The sequence below is a fragment of the Poecilia latipinna genome, unplaced genomic scaffold (genome assembly GCF_001443285.1).
Source record: "Poecilia latipinna isolate Pla-1442-1.1 unplaced genomic scaffold, P_latipinna-1.0 Scaffold1464, whole genome shotgun sequence".
Classification (NCBI taxonomy): domain Eukaryota; kingdom Metazoa; phylum Chordata; class Actinopteri; order Cyprinodontiformes; family Poeciliidae; genus Poecilia; species Poecilia latipinna.
Window position 1 is genome coordinate 55,748 of NW_015114080.1, and position 27,333 is coordinate 83,080.

General features: G+C 38.7%; 2 protein-coding genes across 4 annotated transcripts; both read right to left on the reverse strand.

Moving 5' to 3' along the window:
- Window positions 1-97: 97 nt before the first annotated feature.
- On the reverse strand, window positions 98-12,803 carry znf414 (zinc finger protein 414). Its single transcript, XM_015057450.1, has 6 exons — window positions 12,791-12,803; window positions 4,249-4,479; window positions 3,152-3,268; window positions 1,807-1,912; window positions 1,268-1,731; window positions 98-679 (listed from the first exon to the last, which is right to left on the reverse strand). The coding sequence occupies exons 2-6, from the start codon at window positions 4,298-4,300 to the stop codon at window positions 510-512; spliced, it is 909 nt and encodes a 302-aa protein (XP_014912936.1). The 5' UTR covers window positions 4,301-4,479; window positions 12,791-12,803; the 3' UTR covers window positions 98-509.
- On the reverse strand, window positions 7,664-24,341 carry plekho2 (pleckstrin homology domain containing, family O member 2). 3 transcript variants are annotated; one of them, XM_015057448.1, is made up of 8 exons: window positions 24,005-24,341; window positions 14,462-14,611; window positions 14,225-14,347; window positions 11,763-11,867; window positions 10,869-10,967; window positions 9,934-10,185; window positions 8,628-9,800; window positions 7,664-8,589 (listed from the first exon to the last, which is right to left on the reverse strand). In XM_015057448.1, the coding sequence occupies exons 1-7, from the start codon at window positions 24,011-24,013 to the stop codon at window positions 8,658-8,660; spliced, it is 1,881 nt and encodes a 626-aa protein (XP_014912934.1). In that variant the 5' UTR covers window positions 24,014-24,341; the 3' UTR covers window positions 7,664-8,589; window positions 8,628-8,657. The 3 variants fall into 3 exon arrangements, with proteins under 3 accessions (XP_014912934.1, XP_014912935.1, XP_014912933.1); XM_015057449.1 differs by having other exon boundaries at window positions 7,664-9,800; window positions 14,462-14,602; XM_015057447.1 differs by having other exon boundaries at window positions 7,664-9,800.
- Window positions 24,342-27,333: the final 2,992 nt, after the last annotated feature.

Sequence of the window (27,333 nt, forward strand, 5' to 3'; positions counted from 1 at the left end):
GTACCAGCGTACACACCAGGACATACCGCCATGGTTCACACACAGCAATGTTGATTATGACTTGAAAGAAAATTGACAAAGAATGACAAACATGGAACAGATCTTTAAGTCTGTTTTTACTGCCAGTATTTAAACATGTTTTCGCATAGGAACATCTGTCTCATGCAGATGTTCTTAAAGATATATTACACCAAAAGTAGAGGTTAGGAGCCAAACCAAAACATGTTATTTATTACCAGGAGAATAATAATCACAATATGTTGTTGCATTATATATTAATCAACTACTAACATTGAATTAAAACCAGATATGGACATTTAAAAATGCTAGATATCAGTATGCTTAAATATTAAGTTTTGGAGTTCAAGCAGTAAGAATTACATTTAGTCAATATTCACTGACTGATGTCAGCGTAGCCATGTGAACGGTGATCAGGGACATGTTTAGGTTTTTGTCTGGATTAGCCCCGCCTCTCCTCACCCAGCTGTAGAACTGAAGAAAACTTTGAGCTAAGACTTGGGGACAGTACTTCCTGCTTCTTCTCCAAATTTGTTGCCATGGTGCTGACTGTTGATATGTTGAGTCATTTCCTTGCGGTTGGTTAGGGTGTGACCACACTGGACACAGGTATAGCGCCCCCTAGTGTGCTCCCAAAGGACACGTCTGTGGCTCGACACAGCTGAGGCAAAAGGATAAACAGTTAAAGGTGACGTATAATTCTTCCTTGAACAGAATAGGATAGATCTATACGCTACAAGACATGTTCATTGCAGTTTGTGTTTGCGCCTATTTTGAGCTTTCAGAATGAGCTGTTTTAGTGATCTGTCACTTGTCTTTAAACAAAGTGTGATGGCAGCAATGCCAAGAATAATTTTTTAAAGTTACTTATTCAGTTTTAAAAAATCATTCTTGGCATTGCTGCCATCACACTTTGTTCTAATAGCTGAGCAGATTTCTGCCAGTTCCTGGTGTTTAGATAAATGATGTTTGGAGGTCAGCTTGGAGCGCCTCTGGGCCGCCACCCTACTGCTCAGAGACCAAAACATTCAGATTACTTCCAGTCAAAAGAAACCTGCTGGTCTCATTAATCTGCCAGGGTGTGAATAATATTGGAGATAACTGTTGGACATATGACTGGAGAACTATTAATAACTTTCAGCATTAATCTAAGACGTAAAATTAAGAGAAAGTTATTTTAGACACTCAAAACAGAAAATATGTTTTGAGCGCAGAAGCTTTGAGTTCATTACCATGGAAACAGGCTCACCTTGATTCTTCCTCCAGACAGCGGAGGAGGCAGGGTAAGCAGCTGATCCTGGAGCAGCCAGGTCTGCAGCTGCTTTGGGAGCTATGGGCCTGAAGCTGGCCGCCAGCTTAGCGGCTGCGTCCCTGAGAGGGCTCTGTGGGGGGGCTTCAACACGCTGGGAAGGTGGGACTTCCTGGAGACTCAACATGGGGGGCCCAAGCCCAGGAGGGTCAGCAGAGTCTGGCACAGGGACAGCAGAGGGGACTGATGTGGTCTGGATGGGAGCCTGCTGTGGAGACACCGACTCTAGCTGTGGAGGAGCCAGCTCAGAGGTTCTGGGGGCCGAGTTGGAGGCAGCCACGGCAGCCAGCACGGGGGCCGCTGGCTCTGCAGCCTTTGGTTTGGCCCTCGGCACCTTGGAGCAGGTGTGCAGGTGGGCCAGGAGGCCCCGGTAGGAGCGCAACTTGGTGCGGCAGCTCTCACACCTTCGCACACAGAAAACACTCTGTCATTTCCAACACACACACGTGCACACACACCAGCTGTTAGACTCAACTCACTGGAAGTAGATGTTAGGCTTGTAGTGATGCCTGGTATGTTCCATCAGTTTCTGCATGCTGGGGAAGGAGGCGCTACAGCCGCTGGTGGAGCACAGCAGCTTCTTACCTGGAGGGAGGAAACAACCTTCAGCCACTCAGCGAACACTTCATGGGTCAACTCAGAACCACAGGAGAGAGGAACCGCAAAATGGCTGAGCAAGTAGACGCCCTCTTATGAGCTTGCACCCTACTGCCCCAGATTTTGCACATAATACCAATAATAATACATAGACGAACGGAGGGTGAGTGTCTTCATGAGAGTTCCTTCACATTGTGCAAAAAAATAAAAAATAAATAAAAAATTAGTAGTTATTCCAGAGTTACTCAGACTAGGAGAAGCAAGACATTGTGAGCAGAAAAGCTGGTGCTAAGCTAACCTCAAATCAAGCTAGTTTGGGTGACCATGATTATGCATCAATGGAGACTTCTAATCTCTCTGGTAAGAGGAGAAATTCCCCTGTTACTCCAACCAAACCATCAACTCCACCTATTAAGATTAAAACAACCCAGGACGCTGGTTGAAGCAATTGAATAACTGACTTTAAGAATTGACAATTTTGGGGAGCAGTTGACAAAAACCTCCACAATGGTACCTAGCATTGCTAAGCTAGTGGAAAATGACACAGCTAATATCACAAAGTGCAAAGCTACTGTAAGAGAAAAATAATTCCTCAAATTACCAAAGAAAATAAAGAACAAAATGAAAAAGTAACAGAGTTGGAGAGATGCTGGAACCTCAAGATACATGATCTACCAGAAAAACATAATGAAACATCATGAGAAGAGTTGTAAGGAAATCATCTGCATCTTGTCAGAAATCACTCCACAATGGGCTCATCATTGTATGTTTGCTAAGGCAGATAACTGTATGTTATCTAAATACATACAGTTTCCAGATTTGGAAATAGAAAATGTATATGACTTCATCAAAAAAAACCTACATGACCTGATAATTAACAACTTTGTCATTCTAGGGATGATTATTATACACAAGAATAGATTTCTTCGATCTACATCAAACTTTATTGCCTTCCACAAAGTGCATTTTCTTTTTGTCACCAAAACATATGAAAAAAAAAGTCTTGTGAATATCTTCAAGATGGTAGAGGACCTGAAACTCATGGAAAACCTCTACTACTAAGCTTATGAATACTGAATGAATTCAATTTTTTTTTTATTTGTTCTTCATTAACCTTTCACTTATTTCATTTTCTGTGTTTAAACTTGCAATCGCATTGTTTAACAACAAATTAAGTTGTTGGAATAAAAAGAAGAAGAAACTGAGGTAGTCAGACTGTGGGCTCACCAGGCAGGGACTGAGCCGGGCTCTCGTGGTCCATGATGTGACTCTCCAGAGCGCTCTGCTCCGTGTAAACACGCTTACAGCCGTGAATCGGACACAGAAGTCTTCTGGTTCCCAACACTGACAAATAGAATGCAAACAGGCAGTGAAGTGAGCTGACTGTTTGGCACAGTTCCACTCAATACAGTCGGAAAATAAGTATCTGAACAGCCACTTCCACAGACGAGAGGTCTGATTTTCACCTCAGCATTGAGAGATGGGATTCACAAAAAAAAAAAAAAAAAAATCAGTGTAGGATTTTTAAATAATTAGCATTTTATCGCAAGAATAATATGTTAAATAATATGAATAAGTATTTACTACAAAAGAAATATGGACCGATCTTCAGATTGCTCAGGTTTCATGGCCTGTTGCCAGTTCCCTCCAAATGTTCCGTTTCTGAACAGATGACCCGCCCAGCCTCTCCTCAGTACACTGCAGCCATACTGCCTGTTTCACAGACAGTCAGCCCCTAAGCATGATGCTTCCACCCCCGTGCTTCACAGTTGGGATGTTTCTTCCTCCTCCAAACACAGTGAGTGGACTTCATTCCAGAAAATTCTGTTTTGGTCTCATCTGACCTCATGACCTTTCCAGGTCTCCTCTGGACGGTCCAGATGGTCATCTTAATTAAGACGGAGCTGGGGACCTTTAGTACACTGTAGGATTTTAACCCATGATGGAGTAGTGTATGGTTACCTTAGTAACAGGTGTCTTTTATACAGGTACCGAGTTCCAACAGGTTTAAATAATCCAGGTAATGAGTGGAGGGTAGAAAGGTTAAATCTAAGACAGAACTCCTGCTGGTTGTTTGATGATCAAATACTTATTATGTTAAAAAGTTATCTAAAAATCACACAATACAATTTTTTAGATGCCGTCTCTTACAGTTGAGGTGAAACGAGGGGAAGCTTGATCAGTCTTCGGTGTATCAGATACTTATTTCCCCTTGTTTCTGTGGTAGTCAGTTAGCTGCGTTGCTAACGACTGAAGCGCAGCAAAGTTTAGGCCGAAGGCAGCAAAAACAGGACAGTAAAACCGTCTGGAGTAAAATGACAAACCTCCGTCTTCATTCTTACAGGACTGCATAACAGTTTCGCCTGGAGACATCATTTCAGAGACAACAAAACAGGTTGGAAGGAAAAACGAGAAAAAGACGATGCGGTGAAAGCCACAAGAAGATCTGGGATAAACTCCGAGTTTTCAGTCCCAGAACATAAAATATTAAGTTCTATAAACCCTGTGTTTCCCAACAAATGGTTAAACGGCTTCTTCTGCTGCTGCTTTTTCTTCTTCTTTCTTTCTTTCTTTATTTTTACTGGCAGTTGGCAAAAAACACGTAGTACCATTACCGCCACCTACTGCTATGGAGCGCAGTTCATAAGGATTTAATTCATACTATACGGGGGCCCAAAGTAGGTCCTGGAGGCCCGGCATCCTGCATGTTTCCCTGGTTTAACACACCTGCATCCAATGATGGCTTAGAAGAGAAGAACACTGACTTAATGTGGAGGTTGTTACTACAGGAAGAGAACCAAAACATGCAGGATGAACATCGGCCCTCCAGGATTAACTTTGGGCACCACTGATCTAAACATATATACTTAAATCCACCCATCCATTTATCTATCTATAGAAATATATCTGTCTATATAAAGATATGATATTGTTATCATTTAGATGAGCTTTTGCCCCCTTACATGGATATGCAATATGACTATATAGGTTATTATGTAGCATGTGCTTAGATTGATCTCGTTGGTAGAAGTGCTGCAGGACCCAAATTTGGAGCCACTAGCAACCAATTCATTCTTTTAATTATTTTCCAATTTCTTTCAATTGTTGTTTCTCTCCCTAATGTACAACAAAAAAATCTCCAGTATTCTCTTTTTGTATATAATTCTTCTTACCATTGCATATTTTTTTTAGTAAATTAAATTCTTACAAATTGGATAACCTTTTTGTACTTTAAATGCTTCTTTACATTCGTTCATCCACCATGGTGCCATTTTCTTAACATTTTTACAGTTTCAAAATTTACATCATTTACATCATGTTTATTTGACTCAAATACCTATGGTATATTTAATCCATTCCATCCTAGTGGTTCATTAAAAAAAAAAATTCAAATTTTTATTTTTCTTTATAAACTTATTATTTAAAGTTTATACTCTTGTTGTAATGGAATAATGATCACTACCTATGGTAGATTTTTTATCAATGAACCAATCACAAATACCAGCTAAAACATTTTAAACAATTGTTAAATCAATTACTAACTCCATTCCTTTTCTTATATTATTTCTTGTTCCACTCTCATTATTAATACATACAAGATTTTTCATTTCCATTAATTCTTCTATAACTTGTCCATCTTTATCACTTACCCCATAGTGAACTACTTGCATTAAAATCCCCACACCATATAGCTTTCCCTTTCAAATATCCCATCAATTCCTCCATCTTTTCAAATGTCATTAATTTACATGGATTATAAAAATGTATTATCTTAGATTTAGAGTAAAAACTCCCCATAGTTCAACTACAATATATTCCAGTTCTACTTTCCCTAAAATCTCATTTTGTATTCTCTGTTTTACAAAAACCCCACACCCTCCTCCACTTCTCTCTTCTCTGTCCCTTCTTATACTTTTATAACAAAATCTAGATTTGGTTTTAGCCATGTTTTCTGTATACATATAATCTCTGGTAGGTATATATCTTTTAAATTCCTGTCCGTTTGCAATTAAACTTCTGTAATATTATATGTTTTTATCACCTGGGGCTGGTCTCCCATCTGATCCCAAACTTTTATTAATATCTTCCCAAGATCTATTGAACCCCAAAAACTTTTCAGCTCCTCTTACTATTATTTGAATCTTTTCTGTTTGGTGCTTAGCTTGATATGTGCAGTTAATCACATATGCTATAAATAATATAACATTTTCCACAAACATGGTGAGCAGCCACTGCTGCTCCTTCCTGCTGTTCATCTGCAGTGGGAAAACAACAACTTGGTTTACCACCGCCTACAGCTGGACTACATTGTCATAGAAGTGCCTTAAATCGAAGTTACGGAAATATTGTCTGATAACAATTTTAATCTCTTAAATGATTTATGACTAAATCAATTAAAGCTAGTTTTGTCTAGTTTCTGTTTAGGTTTTGAATCCATTGTTTTATTTTTTCCTCATACTTCTTATCAGTCTGATTGTTCTCTATTGCATCTTTACAAATGTGTGTATCTTTCCCTAAAATGAACAGAGTGGTGTTTAGCTCAGTGTGTCCAGATCCCAGATGTGAAATGATCTCTTTCTCTCTCTGTTTTAATGGATATTTTATTTCTGTTTTCCCAAATGTAAGAATTATCACACATTTGTCATTTAAATTCCTTTAAATTGATAGTTTTGTATTTCTACCTGTGAACAACTGACTGAGATCAATTGTTCAAGGACAACTGATCAGTTGTTTATACCACACCTGTTTCCATATTAACTCTTTGCTCCTCCCATCATTTACACAGGTAAGATTTTTATTGTCCATTAATCTATTACTGTTCCATTCTGATTAATATTAGCATCCCAAATCAGTTGTGTTTATTACAATTACACACCAAAATATTTTCCAATTAAGTCGATTCCAAGTCTATCTTTTGATTCATATAAAGCATTTTGCATGGATTGTAGTAATTCATAATTTTGGTGATTTCCTTCCTATTCCAAACTTCAACAACTTTGCTAAAAGCCTAAACTGAATTTGTCTTTTTAAAATTATTACACATCTTCCTACTCCATGTCTGTGGCTTTTAGAGCTGACTCAGGGCTGATTGTCTAATTCTACCCCAACAGCAACAATTAACACCTTGGAACATCTAGTTACACACATGAAACAAAAAACATAGTTTATTTTGCTTGTATAATTCCTATGGAACATCACTTCAACAGGTTGTCCCATGTCCCAGCAGTAAAGTGAACTTGACCAAAGCTTTTCGTCTTGAACAATCAGAAGAACTTCCCATCAACCAATTAGAAACTCTAACCTCAGAGCAGGTTAAGGAGGTTAGACTCATAAACTGAGTCTCAGTCTGGGTCTAATTAAATCAAGAGACAACATTCAACATGAGGCTACGCTTTTAGAGGACAAGGCTCTGTTGACCATGCTGGTCCACTGTCTCTACATCTTAATTCCAAATGGAAAAACACAAATAGCAACTTGTCACATTTGGAACAGAGGATAGAAAGCTTGTAGTTCTTAGAGCAGAGCACAGGTACGTCTTACAGGACATGGCAACAAGAGCAAATATTCAGGAGTCAAGTCAATGGTTTGTGATGCTACAACCTGAACATCTTCACTCACTTTAAGCAGAAATCTATTTTCTTTTTGTGCATGGGATACAATAACTAAAGACTGAAATTCAACTGGCTGAATTTCACACAGAAAACTACAGTGCAGCTCTATTAAAGAACAAGACATAAGGAAAAATGCTTCTCCTGGTTTATTTCAGCATTATCAAAAGCTTTTTTTAATCAGTGTACAAAACCATTATTAAAAATATTCTTACATACATATATATGCTGAGACATATTTAAAACAGTTTTCTGGTAAGAAAGTACTGAACAGAAATGTATCTGTTTAGATTACGGCGTAAGAAATTGTTCACAAATGTATTTTTTTATGAAGGACTAAACTGTAAAATGGGTTAAAGTGAGCTTTGCTCTGTGCAAAGTACAATACCAGTACAAAAATATATATTACTGTTAAAAACTGATCCCTTTATGTGAAACAGAAACATCTTTATCTGCATTAATCATGTAGTTAGTCTGAAAACTCCTGAGCTATACAGGTGCATTTTAATTCCACTATCAACAATAAAACATATGCTGCAGAAAAATGATCAAGTATATACATCATATAAACAGCGTATGTATCTGAAAGAAAAGCTAAGGTTCCCAGAGGAAATGATAAAATGTTTCTTAATTTGCTGTTAAAATAAATCTTCTTTTCTTTCAGGTTATGATTTAACAAAACAAACTGAAGCAATAAATGTGCAAAGAATGGTACTGTGTTGATTATAAGAAGCTGCATGGGATGCTCTATCTGTTAAATGTGAGATACATTTGCCCACTAAAGGACTACTTCCTCCAACCTGACCTAAGCTAGTTTACCAAACTGTGTTCAGTAAAATACTAACACATCCAGTAAAAACCATCTTTAACTTGTTTTTTCCCATAAGGCTTTATTTATTTCATATCTAAGTAGACTGAATGAGTTTAACCCAACTTTAGAAAACTGTCAACCAATATTTGACAGCAAAATATACAAGTCAACCTCAGTTCCATAGAAAGACCAGAGTTTTATGCTCCCAAACCAACTGAACCCTTTTTAAATGTTTTGGGTGACAGTTATTCTCTGATAGGACAGAGAATAAATGTCCAATCAGTTAATTCCTAGATGACTGGCTGTTACTTATTTACCAGCTCATCCTCTTCTTTGTAATTTTCAATTTCTTGACCTCTCTGAGGACGCAGTCAGCCTTCTGGAGCTTCTCCAGAGCTTTAGCAAGCAGATCCTCTGGCATTACCTCAGCGTAACTTCTCTCCTGAGCCTGACTGAGGAGCTCACTCGTATTTTTCATCTCCAGAGCCACTTCAGTCTCAAGCTTTGTTATAGAATTTTGAAAGGGTGATATGCTCCCTTCATTTTCAGCTTTCCAGGTGGTTTTCAGCTGGCCGGAGCCCAGGGAGTCAGACAGTAGATCTCCGATTGATGCAGACCTGGCCTTGATTGACGATTTGAGAGGTTTCTGGAAAGGCTCTGAGCGCCGACAGGGGGTGACATCTGGTTTAACCTGAAGACTGGCTGATGGCCTTAAGTTAACAGGGATTTCCCTTTCATCTTCAGTGCCATCCAACACATCCAGGCCAGCATGGCTTCCATGGAGAGCAGCCGTGGAAGCTGCCAGCGTGTCTTCACTCACCGAGCTTTCACTCTCATCGTCAGAGTGCTGGCCACTGTCTACAGATTTCTCCTCAGCCTTCTTTTTCTTCTCTCCTGGCAGGTGGTGGAGAAGCGGACTCAGGTTGAGGGTCTCAGTGAGTGGGTCGTCTGTGCAGACAACTACTGAAGGGACACTCTGCAGTGAAGCCTCCTCTACTTCAAGAGAACGTGCTGAGGTATCAAAAGCAGTGGAGTGTGATCCTTTAGGCTGAGTGACAGTTGACAGGTCTTCTGGCAGAACTTTGGGTTTGTTAGAGGTCATTTTGGGTTCACCATTTTGGACAGTTTCCTCAGACTGGTCTACCTCATCATTGATCATTGCTGTTTCGTCCTCACTTTGTTCAGTAGCTGTATCTTGTGTCTGTTGGTTGGGCTCCACAACCATTTGCGAAGGCTTCTTGTCCTTGGACGGAGGTGTTGGGGGGTGGTGGTTTGGTGAGGCTGGTAACACTTCTACAGGGTTGCTCAATGACCCACTGGAGCTGGGCTTATTGGGAGGTGTTGGTGGTGGGTTTGTGCTTTTCTTGTCATCAGTATTCTCATCTTGTAAAATCACCTCCCCAGGTGTAACACTGGGTTTAGATTCTTTTGATGGAGGCATTGGCGGTTTCATGACCTTGAAAAACATGAAATCGGTTTTATAGACCATTATATTCATGTAAATTTACTTTGAGACTATTGTATGTAGTAGTATTATATGGTATAGATATAGAATACATAGTATTTCTGCATGGAAAAGTTGAACAAACCTTTTCTTCTTCATCTTGTTTATTAGGCTCATTCTCAGGTACAACACTGGATTTAGCCTCCTTGGTGGGAGGCATGGGAGGTTTGATGGCTTTCTTCTCCTCATCTGTCCTCAACACTGATTGTTTCTCTGCGACAGCTGTTTCAGGACTTTCAGTACTGTCTGTTTTAGCAGTATTTGTCCCATTAGGGATCACAGCATCCTCAAGATTAAGATCCAACCGCAGGAGACCATCGGAGGACACCTCTGCCACCTAGAGCAGAACACAATACAAGCTTTAAGAACACTGCAGATTTTAAACTATGTGCTATAAATATTTCCAAAGAGTGAAATATCAGGAAGAAATATCACATTAACAGGCAAATGAATACCTCAATGGTTTCAGAAGCAGAGACATGATTTTTTCATTTATTCTGCACAGTGGCGCAGTTGGTAGTACTGTCACCATACAGCAAGAAAGTCCGTGGTTTGATTCTAGGGTCTTTCTGCATGGAGTTTGCATGTTCTCCCTGTGCATGCATGGGTTCTCTCTGGGTGCTCCGGCTTCCTCCCACAGTCCAGAAACATAACTGTATAAATTCTCCTTAGGTGTGAGTGTGGGCGTGCATGGTTGTTTGTCCTGTCTGTCTCTGTGTTGCCCTGCCTCTCGCCCGTTGACTGACAGCTGAAGATAGGCACCAGCACCCCTCCCGACCCCATTGGGATAAGAGTGTAAGAAAATGAATGGATGGATGGCATTTATGTCTTTGGTATATTCTCAGTATGTTAAATAGCTATGCACATGATCAGGGCCAAACCTTTTGGCAGAGACAGAATAATACAGCTATGTGGTCTAAACCTTTTTTTTATTTATGTCTTATGATTCTAGAAAACACTGGATAACATTTGCACATTATGAAAGAGTCAATCTCTACAGTGCGAGTTCAAGATTCATACCTCTTTCATGTGGATCCTGGTTGGTGGGCGCCGGTTGCGGTTTCCTTGAGGTCTTGTTCGGGTAATATGCTCTAAATTACTGCTTTCATCAACTTTCACCTATAATATACATGCCAAATTCTAAATGTTTGAGGACAAATAGAATGTAAATAAAAAATATATGTGAATAAGAGCAACAGAGAAGTGGAATAGTGAAGCAACAAGATTCATGGTGGATGAGTTTAAGCAGCAGGGGTCAACGGAGCTGAAGAAGAACGGGTAGTTAGGGTGGAGTGGATGGAGACACAGATTTGTGACATAAGAACTAGTGCAAGAACATTTTACTAAAACAAAACAAAACAAATAACAACTAATAGTAAAGTAATAATATTAGCTTTTCTGTAGTAGTAGTAATGGTATATTATTTGATCAGTAATTTTAACATTATCTTCCTTTTTCCTTTATCATATCGACAACACTACAAGTACCTAAGTACCATACTGGATCCTTCTCCTATTTCTCTTTTTCTTTTTTCTTTTCTCTATTACTGTTGTACAAACATTTTCAACACTTGTATTTGTTATATATCACAATAAAAAAACAACATTTTACTACGTAGTTATTATTAGGAGAGTGTATCCTTCTTTCTGTTTCTAGCCAACAGAAATAAGGCAGAAGTGGAGATGCTGTGGTGACAAAATGAACAGGATTTCAAATGATGTGAGAGACAGCTCAGTTGGAGCAGCTTAAGAGGCAAGTTGGAGATGACTGGGCAACAGATGAAGAAGATAGTGTTCATGGAGTAGTTGAGAAGGATATGCGGATGAGTGGAGATGGGGACAGATTATTAAGAGGCGAAGCTAAAAGATAAAGATGGAGGTAATTAAGAATCCCTCAACAGAAATTTCTGTTTACCTCGTCAAAGACTTTGTTTTTAGCTCGGCTGATGCAATCACTGAGCGCTTTGATCCAGGCCTCCTTCTCCTCTACAGTCTGAGTCTGGAACTTCACATCATGGATCTGCCAGTGGTATAAAGCAGGCACCTCTTTATATTTAATTCCAAAGCTATTCCACTGTTTCTTAGAAGGGGAATTGGAACTGCACAGCAGCATGGTGTAAGGAACACACTGCTGCAGCTGGGACACTTCCAGGAGGGTTTCTACTGCCACCATTCAGACTCACAACTCAGAAGGGTTACCCTGGAGAAAGGTACAGGCAGCCAAGTAGCTCTTCACATGCTGATCATTCAGATGAAACAACAGCAGCCTTGGTTGCATTCACTCACTTTCAATATTCTAGCAAGAACACAAATGAGACAACCAGCTGTATTAAGTTTGATATTTCCCATTTTTGCATCTTCATCTGCCGAGCAGGTAACCCAGCAGTCATTAGAAACTACATACTGGCATCATTAATTTGTGGAAAATGCATTTTCAGCAGCCTCTATCCACAACAACTGTTTTTATTGATCACAAGCTAATTCAGGTTGACACAATTTACATTTATTTGAGATAACAGAGAATATGGAGCTGCCCAATGGGTCAGATTTGCAGCAACATACACTCTGATTGCGTCAATCAGATATTCAACTAAGTTTGGATTGTTGGGTCCAGCCATGGGATGAAACACAGACTGAACTACACAGAGAACAAACAAGACTGATAAAAAAAAAAAAAACTCTGGATCCTAGAATGGTTAGCATATTAACCCCTTTTCATGAAGGAGGAATCACATGAATGATGATGTCATATGTGATGCCTTTCTCTTTGCCTGCAGCTCTCCACCGGCTGCACTGGGAGGACACACCCAGAATATCTTGATCTTACTGCCTGAGTAAAAACACTGCATTTTCAAAGAAAAAACACTGGCTGTGTAAAATCAGATGAATCTTGGCAAAAAATATTCTCTGAGAAAAAATAGGTTATCTCTAATCCCAAAGGACTTTTCCTTCCACTACCTGAAGAAAACGCCATGTGAAAAGTTCATGTGAAGCTACTGATCTCACTGTGCTCCTGTTCATCACAAGGGTTCACTTTAAGAAGTTGTGTCTGGGCAGAGTACATTAGTTTAGGATAAAACCGGTTATTATTTCATTGTGCTTTGCTATGTTTTGATGTTGAAGCTGTATCTCCAGGTGTAGCTGAGGCTACCGGTGGTTGTAGCTTTAGCGCAGCGATTGGCTTGACAACAGATAATTCAGTGATGTCAGATTGTTCCATTTTATCTATGCTTTCCCTTCCTCTCTTCTCAACCTGTATAACAAACATTTAATAAATCAATTAAATGTTGATTTGTTAAATGTTTTCCCAAACTTAAAACTTCTCCAGGTCAGTGAGGAGGAGAATACTCTCCAAACCATATTTAATACAATATACAAAAAAGGAGAGGACAATATGACAACAGGGATGAACAATGGTTATCGTAAAGACAAAAATTAATTAATTAATTAAAAAATGAAACATTCATAGGTTTTAACATCCTTCTATATTTATTTTGGCTATTTCCAATAGGGTAAAAATTAAATTTGGTGAATTTTCAAAATAATATAATTAAATAAGTTTTAAACACAGCAACACAGAGTTAGAGGTGACCTAGATGTTGTTGATTAGATGAGAATAAATGTATTTTCTTTAAAGACTCAACTCTAACTTGGGGCAAAAGAACTGAGAATTGACTTAGACTTGGACGAAATGACTTGTCAAATTGTATATATATTTAGCCAGTGATAACTGAACATTTGAATATGTTGAATTATTCAAATGTTCAATAATTTTTTGTAACACTATATCTTTAAGTTAGAAATTCTTTACAACTTAAAAATATAAAGACTTTATATATTTAATTTAATTAAATAAAATGTTGAACGATGTCATAATTTACAAACTGTTGCAGTTATTACAATTGTCACATCCATTTTAAATCTCAATACATCATTGTTGTTTCTGTCTGATAGTTGACTGTTATTCTTCTAACAGTCAACTATCAGCTGACTGATGATGCTTCAGTTCATCACCATACACTAAATACCATGAACCAATACAGATCGTCATCAACTATTGGTGAAAAGGCCTACACAACACTGAAGCAACACTGAAGCAGTTGCAGGAATTTGACAGTAATTCCATGTTTTCTTAATATGTCTGGACTAAGTTACTAGATAGAATCAGTTTCTTAAAAAGTAAATATGGAGGCACCACCAAAATGTCCTCACCTAAGTTTTTGGAACAGAATTCAAACTGGATGCTTTAAATATGCCACACCCAGTGGAAATAACCTACACAACACAAGAACTGATTACCATGGTAACTGGTGCTCTGAAATAAATGAACTGGTCTTTCTTCCATTGAACATCCTGTTAAAGCGCGTCTTAACTCACCTTGTTTCCAGACTTTGGAGACCGTATCAGAACCAGTCTGTGCTTCTTCTTGAAAGGACTCTTCAATTCATGGCATGTTTCATAGTTTTCCAAGTCCAGCCGCTCCAGGCAGTTCTGCAGATCCTGGAAAACAAAGTAAAGTTCTGTATGGACCAGTCTGGAGCAAGGTCACCCAAAGCATAATGACATCTTTGGGGTCATGTGACAACACTGAAGCAGGCCTCTGCTGTATTGTACCTCATTTTCATACACTACAACCTCGGTCTTCTCCACATGAAGGTAGCGGTCTTTGTAGCTCGTCAGCAGGCGGCCATGGGCCTTCTTCACCCAGCCAGCCTTACTCAGGAACTTTGGCTTATTTTGCTGGGCAGTGTCCTCCTTTGTACCCTGCATTGATACAGAGGAAGGAAGTCACACATACACATCAGCAGAGTGCAAATGCAGCTAAACATAGAGGCAGAACACACTCTATTCCTGTTGTGTGACTAAAGAGCTGAATATTTCAGCAATTAAATCAACCTCTTACAACTGCACTTTTGGTTTGCTCCAGGTTTCAAGCATGAACCTCTTGGATTTCCTAGACCCAACCTGGAGGATCTGCATGTTAGAAAATGGAAACTATTATTTAAAACCATTGTTGATACACCTGTGACAGTGAGTTACAGTTAAACTCAGATTAATGCCAAAACTGTATTGGCAAGACTGCTTAAGACTGTTTATGTCAATTATGATTTCAGATGCAAACAACAAAATTATGAAGTAAATGACCTAAAAAAAAAAAAAAACAAAGTTCCAGTCAGAATACTCTGGATGACAAAGAGTATTAACACTAGCTAATGGTTGCATTCCAAGCTGGTAAATAACAGAAGTAATGACTGGACAAACTGAACACATTTACAGTTGTGTTAGTGGCTTGATGTGGTCCAATGTCTGGGCCTCTATTAGCTTTTTATCTCCATCTATGTTTATTAAGCAATGCTGTTATAAGTACTTATGAGCAGCAAATATCTGTTAGTAACTATGTAATGCTGTGGTTTAGCCACATGCTGACAAACCTTCTCAGGAAATTAAATGTAGTGTCTCCTGTACACCACTATCTAAGTCTTGCTTCTCCTTTAGGAACCTCCACAGGGTATATATCTTTTTGGAATTAGGTGGGAGGTCGTTTTACAATTTTCCACTTTTACTGTAAGTGTGAGTGTTCCTCAGTGTGGTGAACAGCAGTGCAGCCGCTGTAGAGAGCGACACCAAGTGGGGAGGAGAGGCATCCCAAAGCTAGAGATGAAGGATCCAGAAGAGCTCCGGTCAGTAAAGAAGGACCCCACTGCTTCAGTCCTGGACATGCTGACCATGCATCCTACTGAGTCAACATAGGAAACACAGTGGTGCAGGAACAGCAACCATTAGTCAAACTCTGGCTGATTACCAAAACTCTTCAGAGTGATAACACACACACACACACACACCACACGCACGCACACATTTCTGGTCAAACATAGGAAGTCCACTCTACGCTCAAGCATTAACCAACCTCTAGGTATACAGCCGGCCACAGATGTTTTTCTGTCTTGTCTGTGGTGTTGTGGTGAGCACTAAAATGAGCGCCGAAGCAGTTGTGCAATGAAACCGTGAAGCAAATCTAACTGGTGTAAGCCTTTCTAAAGGAGGAGTGAACAGAGAGCAGGTTTCAGCACCAGACATGTGTTTCTAATGAAGGTTTAGGTCAGCGAACATCTGGAGCTCATTGATCCTCCTGCTGACCTGCTCAGCTCACTGCAGCAGACTCCCCTCCAGAATGGCTTGAAGTGTTGAGAAGCCTCACCAATAATGCTGGTAAAATGTTAATAACATCATGAGGAACACAAGCTGCTGGTCATCTAGGAGTTTTGACAAGCTTCAGATGCAGTAAAAACTGAAAAGAAATAATGTCAACAATGCGTTTTAAATTTATGGATATGTAGGCTACATCAAGAACCAGATTTTACAACAATCTACTCTTTTAGTTACACTAAAAATATGGCAAAATGAGATTGAAGTTAATGGCTAATAACCAGAAATAGAGTGCCTATCCATTCATAATTTTCTATAAACTAACCTTATGCTTAAAAATGTTTTGTTTTTCTACCCATTTTCTGTTACCATCAAGTTCACACATCTGGTGTTGTCTTATTTCAACAAATGAACACAGAATGTCTTAAACCATTGACCAATCACTTCTTGGATGTCTGTTTGTAGATGAGGACCTGCAGAATAATACAAAGCTGGTGGCTGTATTACACTTGCCACTGGGTGTCCATCATGACACAGAGTGGACCTCCAGCAGGAACAGAAGGAGGGTAACACCTGGACAAGTCACCAGCCTATCAACAACAGCAACCCTGCTGGCAGACACCTGGCAGAAATCTGACCAGTTAACCCAAAATGACAGTAACAGAACCCATGCATATACAGAAAAAACATGCAAACCCTGAGGCAGTCAGGCAGGATTTAAACACTAGACCTATATGTTACAACACTGACAACTGTTCCAGTATTTTAATAGAAACACAACAGAACATTCATAAAGTGGAAAGATGCTAAACTGATTTTTTTATACTGACTTCCTGTTTTGTAGAGATGTTACAGTTCATCTTTCAGATCAACTTCCTGCTTTGTGTTAGTGATGTGTATTGTGTATTAATGTAGCCAAATGTTCAGCAATGAATACTAAACAATCCAGAGAGATACAACATGGCTCCCAGTCAAAGAAAAGACACTGAGGTCACCAGAAATGATGCTCAACCCACACACAACATAAAGAAATAGAATGCATCATCGAAAATTTCCCTTTCATTGGCAATGAAACCGTGTGTGTGTGTGCGTGCATGTGGGCGTGTGTGTGGGTGTGTGTGAAATATGGCCTCGGCCTCTTCCTGACCAGTAAAACTTTGTGACGTGGTCAAATATTTAAAGCAAAAGCACTAACCTCATCAGGTGCTTGGTGTTGTGGTTTGTCACAGATCAACTAGTCAGGAAGGAAATCTATTTTTGGAACAGTGCAACATCAGTGAAGAAACATTTACAAAGAGCAACGGTGCACTGTGGACACTGATCGTCCCTCCCAAACATAAAGGCTGTAGTTCTTTAGTCACCTGACTAAGATGGGAACTGAATCTAATGATGGGATGAATTAGGCTGGATGATGGCCTGGTTGTTTGGTGACAAATAGAGACGCTTTCAGTCAGCTGATATTAACCAGCAATGTCCAGATGACAAACAGAAGCATGTCCAGTCAGCAGAGTTGCAAAGTAATTAGTTACATTTACTCAGTTATGTTTATGTGAGTAAGTTTTTGGGGAAAAATGTACTTTTAGGAGTATTTTTACTACGCTGTACTTATCACTTTTACTTAAGTTAAATTATTATGAAGTATCGCTATTTTTACTTGAGTAAAATGATCCAACTGTGAGTAACTTCACTGAATGAAAAACAAGCTTGTTCTAACCAAAGATTCACCCGACACAGATACATACCTGCAAGTTTTGTTAGTTTTTTTCTTTGTTTTAAAGAAATGGATTTGGAAAAATGTTTCTTTTGCCTAATTTTGTTATTTTGTAATTATGTTATTTATATTAATTATTTTTATTTCTGTCCTGATGATGTAATTTTTAAACATTAAATAACTGATGTTTTGATAATTTACTCTTTACTTGAATTGACTATTTGCCAAATACTTTTCTTACTCTTACATCAGTAATTACTTAAGTAAAAATATGCTGAAGTAGTGCTACTCTTACTTGAGTATAATCTTTGGTTCCTCTACTCTCCTATGCCAGTCAGGGTACGCCTGACAACATCAGTAACTTTTTAACCATATTTAGATGTTTTTCTGATGCCATAAGCATTTTGAAGGTACCGTACATGTAAGCACCAGGCAGTGGGAGGCAGCATGCACAGCTGAGTCTTAGTGAGCACATCAGATATTCTGTAACTCATCCAAGGTGGTTTAGCGGTGGTGAAGGGGTGTGTGTGTGTGTGTGTGTGTGTGTGTGGGGGGGGGGAGTTGGGGGAGTGACTGTCAAACGACCTTGAGGTTATCAATGCAGGAATCCAACAAAGCAAGAGCAAGCTCACAGAAACCCTCCACTGAACTTCTTTTCAGACCCAAACTTCATGACAGACAAACAGGAAAGAGAACAGAGGTGTCAAAGGTCAGCACAATGCTGAGTTCATCAGGAACATGAAAACCAGCGAATGACATCATAACCACTGGCTTCAGTTACTGGAGCAGAAAGAGAACCACTGGAAGCTGACTGGCTCAAATCCAATCATATTCCAAAACATTGTGTTAATAATCCCTGAGGTTCTTCAGAGAGAGAAGGTTCTGGGTTGGTTCTGTCCTCACAGCTGAGAGTTTTCAGCTGTGACTGCACTGAAAAAACACACCAAATACTTTTGGTCTAGTCTCTGGTGCAATGTCATAGTGCATGTGAAAAAAGAAAAATTAACTTACAAGTAACTTTTCAGCAAAAAGAAAAAAAAAAAAGAGTAGCAATTCCACAGATTCCACATTTTCACTTAAAAGATTTTCCCATGTTATAACATTAATAATCTGCCAGTGGAACTAGAACAACTCGTTTTATAAATTTTAAGGAATTGTTGAGTTAAAACAACAATTTTTTAAGTTATTTGTTGTTTTGACTTAAAAACAAGAATTGCTTTTAACAATGTCAACAAGAGTTGCTGACATTGTTGTTGACTTAAAACAACAATAAAAGTTGTTGTTTTAAGTCAAGAACAAGGAATTGTTAGAAGTACCGTTCTTGCTGGAATGTTACTTATAAGTTATTTCAGTTTTATTTCAAATATTTACACTAAAAATTCGACAAAAATACTTGGATCTCCAGTAGCAATTAGCCCTCCAACGAATATGAAGAGGCCTCTAATTGAAGACTGTTGCAGTATGACAGTCTCGTGACCTTCATGTCATGCAAGCAGCTAAGTACCCTGGCAACAGAGACGATATTCCACAGTAACATGTCCTGGATGACATCATCAGTCGTTGACAGCTCTGGATCGAGGAGTTGGTCTGAACCTCCTCCTTTTCTCGCTCTGGTCCTGCTCTGCTTCCATAAGATGGAAGCAGAGCAGGACCAGTTCCTTTTCAGTTCCTCTGAGATTTGGCATTACCGTTCAAGAAAGATTTAAGCTTTTGAAATGCTAATAAGCTTCTCCAGTTGAAAAAAGACAAGCTTTGTTGCATGGTTACGCATCATAAAATTCCCCAAGAATAAAAAAAAAGCAAAAAATCCTTCCAGCTGTACAGAAGGAATAACTGTCCAAACAACAATGCCTCAGCCAAAACCAAAGTCTTGAAAAAGAACGAATCAGAGCGAACCTATAAAAGACACTGCAACCTGCTGCCCATATGAGCAATGCCATTCAAAATCTAGAAAATGTTTTATAAACCCTGTTCAGCATGACGTCACACACGCAAGATCCTGCCAACATCACACTGCTGGAGGGCAAAAGTTGATAGCTGACAATGATTAGTATTGTTTTAGCTGTTAAATTGTCAATATGCCTAATATATAAAAGAAAATGAGACACAGTGCTAATAATTGTAGACAACTAACTAGGTCAGAAAAAATATTTTTCTTTTAAGAAAAAAATAGCAAGGGAGACAGTGGGTCAGTCATTTCACTTTGACAGCTGTAACATGTAGATGTGATGTGGAATTCGGTGTGTTTTGGTACAGTTAAAAAATAAAAACGGCAACCCACTGTTCTTATTTTTTTTTCTTTAATTATGTAATGCACCTTGAAATGCCTTGTTGCTGAAATGTTCTATACAAATAAAATTTGATTGATTGATTGATTGATTGATTGATTGACATACCAACTCCGACAGATCATCAGTTGTGTTGTGTTAATTAGCTAATAGCAGCGATCACTTATTAATAATCATAAAATAAACATCAAGTATAAAAACATAATACTGTAACGGACTGAATGGTCCGTTCTTTGTGTGGGAAATGTTTGCATGTTTTTTGGTATTGAGTTGCTATAGCAACAAGTCTGAGTGTTACGTAGCCAACACAGAAAGCGAGAAAAAAGAATACAAATGATTTTGAGTAATTCTTCAACAGTTTTTTACGTGTTATTTTTCCTTTTGATGTGACGCACTGCCTGAATTAATAATAGCTACATCTCCAGGTTTCATTTAGTTAACTGAACTGTTCTACCACGGCAGAGCGGCTATGGATGGCATGGAAAAGCATAGTCTGTTTGCCCTCCGTTGTCGTGTACATGCGCAAAATTTCCAGATTTAAACATTAACATGCAAGTGGTCACTATTATTCAGTCAAAATGCAAGTGTTTATTTTTAATGAGTGATTTCTGTTAGCAAAATGTATTATGAAATATTGTGAGGCTCCTTTTGGTTCTAAATCAACTATCACAACATATTGCTGTTACAAACAATATTATAAGCATAAGTAAATAAAAACAGAACTTTACGCTGTCAGAGTTTAATAATAAGTATTCTTTGTTGACCTGGCCTAAATTGGAACAAGCTTGATTTGATCTGTCGAATATTTATAGATAGGTAAGCACTGGGGCAGAAAGCAGCATGTTGGTTTCACCAGTGCTCCATAAACACATCTATGAAACACTTCTTAAAAAGATCTCGTCTCTGTGTGCTCCAACTTTTGGAGATGTTGCAGGAGGAGGCTGCCAGAAAGCCAAACAGGAGGTTGGAAAAGGTATAACTAGCAATAACTATCTCACTGGTGATTTTATTTAAAACTGTTTTTTCATAATGTATTTTCCCACACTGGAGGAGAGCATTGTAATTAAAGGTTTAGGTGACAAGTTTTTCAGTGCCTGATTATTCTACAGCAATCCAAAACCTATTTCTTTTAGTATTTTGTATTTTCTAACAAATCTTTACCAGGAGATCTGTGTTTTCAGCACTCGAGCTGCTGATCACTGTTCAGAAATTATCAAGGGACATTTGTATCACTAATTAACTGGTGTATTCATACTTCAGCGTTTAACTCTCCATCAACTAAACATTACAGGAACTAAAGCATCCTTTCATGCACCATTCAAACCAGGGCTAGAATCAGAAACTCTGACACAGATCTTTCATGTTGCTCATCCTCTTGTTTTCCCCAGAAACTGGAAGCAGAGTCTCAGCCAGACCACTTGCACACACACTTCCTTTGTGCGGTAGAGGCTGATCCCAAGAGAGGGTTAATTGTTTTCTGGCCAACACATAGAGTGGCAGTCTGTTGGCTCTTTCCTAACGAGTGAGGCAGACACGTCACACCATGCACTGCAGGTCAGCGCGCTGCAGAGACGAGACAAAGAGCAGCCTGGAAGGGTCGCATCGCATTTGGTGGGAAAAGTTAAAGCAGAGTTGGGGGAAAAGGGAACCACAACAGTGATCAGTTAGAACTTGCCACATTCCAAAGATCAATCAAGTGTTATGGAGACATGCACTGAATGTTGAATAGTCCAACATTCAAATCATAACAGCCTCAAAGTGAGAAGCCAAGATATTAATAAATGTATGAGAACTTCTGGGTAAAAACACACTTCCAAATCAATGTTCCTCTTCTTCAACATACCTCTGTCACTAGTTCCTTTTCACACAGTTTCAATTCAGGCTATTTTCATTTTTATTCATTCTGTTTGGAATATGTTGCTGGGTTTTAGATTATTATCCAGCTGTCAACCCAGTTTGGGCCGAGTTTCAGCTGTTAGGTTCTGTTTCTGCACAAACAGGCCGAGATCATCAGCCCTCCACCTCTATGCTTCACAAGGTGTTTTTGCTGATGTGCATTGTCTGCCTGTGCAGTGAGTTCAGCTCTCTCTACTCTGGTACCGTCTGTCCAAACCTCACTGTTCGATATGTCATGTGTCTCAGTGCTGCTGTCATGTTCTTTTTAAAGAGACCAGAGCAGAAATATGGGTTCAGGCTTTTTCTGATACTATTTTGAACTTCTTTAAGTTCAAGATACATGTAATGTCAATTACATTAATGATTTAATGTTAATTACACTACATGTGATTAACTCTCAGGTTCCCTCTGAGTGGGAACCTCTCAGAGGAAACCTCAAGGTTTTATAAAAATCATTTCTTTAACTTTTCTAGAACAATCACTCCTGGGAAGATTTGTAGCTATCTTGAATGTTTCCAACTTGTTACTAATCTTCCTTGAAATTAGAATATAAAACTCAAAAATGTTTGGAAATGGCTTTATTGTCTTTCTCAGAACGAAGAGCAGCCTTTCAAAATGTCGTGTCTACGCCTCTGTGCTCAAGATCAAAACTGTTCAAACTTTTTACCACAGAGGCTAAAATTGTGAAGCAAAAGTTTCTTAATTACTTTGTAAAAGTATTTTGAAACACCTGGCCTTATTTAAAATTTCACCCCAATTAAAAATAAAGGTATGTCTGTAGAGCACCAAATCTGAGCTATTCTTGAATTGTTCTCCACAGGCCGCAAAACAATCATTCTGAAGATCATAAATGGTCCCTTAGCCACAAGTTGGACACACCTGCTCTAAATAGAACCTCTCCTTTTATAGAGGTGTTTATGCCTACTGCTGATCATTTGATCAGTTCATCAGAACAAAATGCCTGCGTCACATTAGGGTGGGGCTAGTTTTCTTGCTGATATTTTCATTTCTGTCGAATGGCTTTTAAGCTACCAGATAAAATGTAACTGTCACCATTCAGTCCTTGCTAGCACAGCAGTGTGAATAACAGTAGATAGTTGCTGAATTCAAACCCAGGCACAAGAAATATGCCTTGGTTTGAATGTGGGAGCTCCATGTTGCTGGAGTTGGTTTCTGTCTGTACTTTTCATCTCAGGGTGTGGTTCTGTACATGAAAGTGGATGAAAACAGTCCCCTGCATGTGCTAAACGAACCTAGTACGTCGCTGCATGACTTCCCGTTTTTAATAAGTTGCTTCCTCAAAATGTCAGGTTGCTGTGTGGCCTGCAGCTCATCAGTTTCTATTCAACAGAACAAACCCATAAGTTCTCTGCTCTTCTGCAGATATCGTCTAAAAACACATCAAATCTCAGTTTGGCTATTCTTTAATAAAACACCAAACTTTATTTACAAACTTGTCCAACTCTTCCGGATAAGTGCTTATCATCACGGTCTCTGATAAAGGGTAATCTAGGAAGTATTTGGCACCAACTTTAACCGAGTTTCCCCATCTTGTGCAGGAACAGAACTTCCCCTAAGTTCACCTGATGAAATGAATCGTTGGGCTTTGAAAATGGCAGTTTGCATGCCCACTCAATCGGAGTTTAACTCAAGCTGAAAGTGCTGCAGTCCTCTGAGTTTAAAAAGATTCTAGTTTCTGATCCAGGTGTTCAGTTTTTCCATTCTCACACGGCGACACTGTAAAAATGCTCGCTTTTTAAACGGACATTCCTCCGATCCTGCTGCCTGTCTGGAAGTTTACCAGCGAACTGAGGCAACAGGTTGACAGGTGGGCATCTCCCTCTGTGGCACAAAGTGAGTCGGTTTAAATAGAGGAAACAACACTGGGATACATGGTTCCTATTAGAATTCACTTCTCTGGGCCCCAACTTTACAGCTACAAGTTGGTCGCGCCCTGATGTATGTGCGTGTGTATGTGTGTGTCTAACTTTTGACGTGTCCATCATCCCAACACGAATTCTTTCAAATCTCTCCAAAGTGCGTCAAAGTCTCAGTCCGGATGATTACACGCAAAAGCAGCGAGAACACTACATGGCAGAGGACGCGAGTACTCACATCTTCCATGATAAAGCAGCAGGGTCCGTTATGTGGCTGCAGACTAGCCCAAAAATCACACGACGTCGCTCTCAGTGTCCCGCTCAGAAACGCTGTGAAACGGTTGCCTGCTGGTGAGCAGCTGACACATTTCCAGTAGTAGTCGTAAATGCTGAAAAGAGGGAACTGTGCAGCCTCTGACACCAAGGGTCGCTTCGTTTTCCTCTTTTGCCTCGGAGAAAAAAGTTTCAAGAAAGAAGTTTGGTTTCCGGTTCAAGTCCCGTTTTTACGCTCGTGAATCTGTGAGGAGGGGCAACATGGCCAGCAGCCTGTATCTGGTTGCTAGGGCACCCCGTCCCATCGCAGCACGTTTACTGCTGTTTCCTTTCTCATCTATATGAACGACGGCTTGATTGTTTCTGAGCCATAGCAACAGCACCAACCACCAGGAACTTTCTAGAAAACACTCCTATCAAAAATAGCCTACTAGATATATATATATATATATATATATATATATATATATATATATATATATATATATATATATATATATATTTATTTATTTATAGAAGTCTGTATTTTAATAATATCTACAAGATGAAGATAATATGGAAGATAATAACATAAGATGAGACGTTATTAGCTTTGGTTTAATTAACTTCCTGGTAGGAGTGACTGGCCTTGACATAAAAAAATTTGTTACTTAACCAATCAGTTATTCCGTTTAACACATGCAGCTTTTACATATTACAGAGACCAGCATGTACTAATCAGGTTTTATCCTTTCATAAATGGAACAAAATGCAGATTAGAAAAATAAAGCTTGAAAGCAACAAAGTAATGTTAGCTAAAATTATTTGATTACTTCATGGTCTGTAGAAATATGATTAATGAAAAATGCTTTTTGCGTCTTCCCATCTGTCGGTTAAAAAGCATCCAATGTATTTTTATAACTCCTGGGACAAATATGAACAAATCCAGCCAAGGTGAATTTAACAGGTTATGAATTTGTCTTAACATACTGTGTTTGGTTTTCAGCCCCAAAAATAGGTTAAAGTGAGTAATATACAAACGTAATGTGCATCACACATACAAAAATATGTGTGATGAGTAGAATAACCATTAACCTGGAATTACATATTTTTTTTTATTTGTCTTTTTTTTAAAGGGAAGTAGGCAGGATGCAGATAAGTCCATCACAGAGGTACACATTAATGAAAACCTCGAGCACACCCTCTGAAATTCTGTGAACTGTAAATATAACTTAACACTATAGCAACTTATTCCTCACATTTATTGGAAAGATGGTAGTAAGTAAGATGGTCCTCCACAAAATCAATTTTATATATCACTGATCCCAGACAAATGTCCCTAGAACTGGTTCAAACCTTTATATAGTGTCTTTATGAAAGAATTTGTGCTGTTTTTATTACGTTTCATCACAGGAAAATATAATAGCTCTGTTGCTTTCTGCCTCCACATCTTCAAATTAAGGTGCAGTAGGATGAAAGAGAGGGGGTAACAGATTTTGACCATGTAACGTCATGCAACACTGCGTGACACAATGGATTGTTTTGATGTTATGTGCTAATATTAAAATGGAAAATTATTAACTGTTTGAATGAATATAGCACTTCTGGCTCACACTGCCCACCTAAAGGGCATTACACTAGAGCCACATTCATCTAGTTGCATTCACAAACAAGCACACATCCACTGATCAATAGAAAACTGGGGGCTAAGTTTCAAATTCAAGCCCACATCATTTGGTTCGGAAGACAACTACTCTTCGCACTGAACTGCAATGGCTCCAATAGCATTTTACATTCAAAGACTCATTATTTATTATGAAAATGTATTTTCTGAAAATGTTTACATGCATCATAACACCTATAATCTTATTCACAGTAGTAGTAAACCTTCAGCTGGTGAACTTGATTTCATAACCTTCAAGAAAAGAAAATTCTTAGATCAAATGCTTAGAACAGATAAATGTCTGGACGTGCCACACCTTTCGTCAGAAACAAAGCTTAAGTTATTATGTTTGGACCTAAAAAGGAACGATGTACAGTTAATGCACAACTTCAGTTATTACCACTTTGAATGTTCCTTAACAATCTCATTAAATTATTAGCGTCAAAAACTACTCTACAATATCTGTGTCTCATCCTGAGAAAGAAACAACACTCTCTCCCCAACCCCAAGTTAGAAAATAGTAAAATTGTAAATGGTTTGTATTTGTACAGCACTTTATAAATTCCAAAGGACCCCAAAGCACTTCACACTAAAGTCAGTCATTCACACACAGATTCAGACACTGATGCCACCACCAAGCTATTGTGCAGCTTGGTGGTGGCTATGGTTACTACCACAGCTGCCTGTTGAAGCAGTGCTGCTCTTACTTGAGAACAGTTTTTAAGTACTCTCCCTTCCTTTGTTTTAAACTGAGTTAAACTTAGTTCTCTTTATTACTGCAGTTCTTTCAAATTGCTTTTTTATTATGCTCATAATTTCAATAAGCATCTTTCTATATTAATATTTAGGATGTAGCAAACAGGCACAGTGATGGGGAGAGAGGGATTCTGTACTGTAAACATATTGACAGGTTTCAGGTCTTCTGCTTGAATTTACAAGCAGGGGGGAAGTTTGTTTTGGCTGAGATACAATTTAGCAATTTGAACCATTTCAAATGTATTTGTAAAAATGTTCTTGCAAATATGTATGCCTCTGCAAACAGATACATTTTATTGGGATAATGATGATGACTGTGGTAGGAATTTGGCCTGCAATTGGCGAGTAGCCAGTTCAACACCCACTTCTGTCGTGTCCTTGGGGAAAACACTTCACCTGCCTTGCCTGCTGGTGATGATCAGAAGGCCTGGTGGTCAGAGGAACTGGTGGCAACGGTGAATGTCAATCTCGCTTCTGTCAGATTGCCCCAAATAAAAGTAAAAAAAAGAACATACAAAAAAAAAAACACGTAAAAATAAAAATCAGCCATGTAGGAAGTTACTCAAGTAAGAACTTTATGTAAAAATGTATTTGGTAAAAAAATAAAGCTACTTAGGTACTGAGCAACTGATCATTAAAATGATGCAATCAGACAGACTAAATTATAATATAATAGCAAACAGTCTCATCTGAACATAAACTACAGGTGTGCATATGTCTGGTGCATTTTTGTCTACAACATGTTTGTTTTTCACTCTGTGAAGTTATTCCAGAAATTTTACTTAAGCATCAGTAGCAACTCTTCATAATAATATTACTCAAGTAAAAGTGCTTGCCGTTTCATCTGTTTTACTATGTATTGTGTGCACAATTCTTAGCCAAGTGATTATTTTGAC

Coding starts and splice junctions, on each gene's coding strand:
- znf414 (XM_015057450.1), bottom strand. CDS start 4,300: ATGATGTCTCCAGGCGAAACTGTTATGCAGTCCTGTAAGAATGAAGAC. Junction 1,913..3,151: donor CCCGGCTCAGTCCCTGCCTG/GTGAGCCCACAG, acceptor TCCTCCCTCCAG/GTAAGAAGCTGCTGTGCTCC. Junction 680..1,267: donor TGTCTGGAGGAAGAATCAAG/GTGAGCCTGTTT, acceptor CTTTTGCCTCAG/CTGTGTCGAGCCACAGACGT.
- plekho2 (XM_015057448.1), bottom strand. Junction 14,348..14,461: donor TTGTAGTGTATGAAAATGAG/GTACAATACAGC, acceptor TTTGTTTTCCAG/GATCTGCAGAACTGCCTGGA. Junction 11,868..14,224: donor CTCCAAAGTCTGGAAACAAG/GTGAGTTAAGAC, acceptor TACCACTGGCAG/ATCCATGATGTGAAGTTCCA.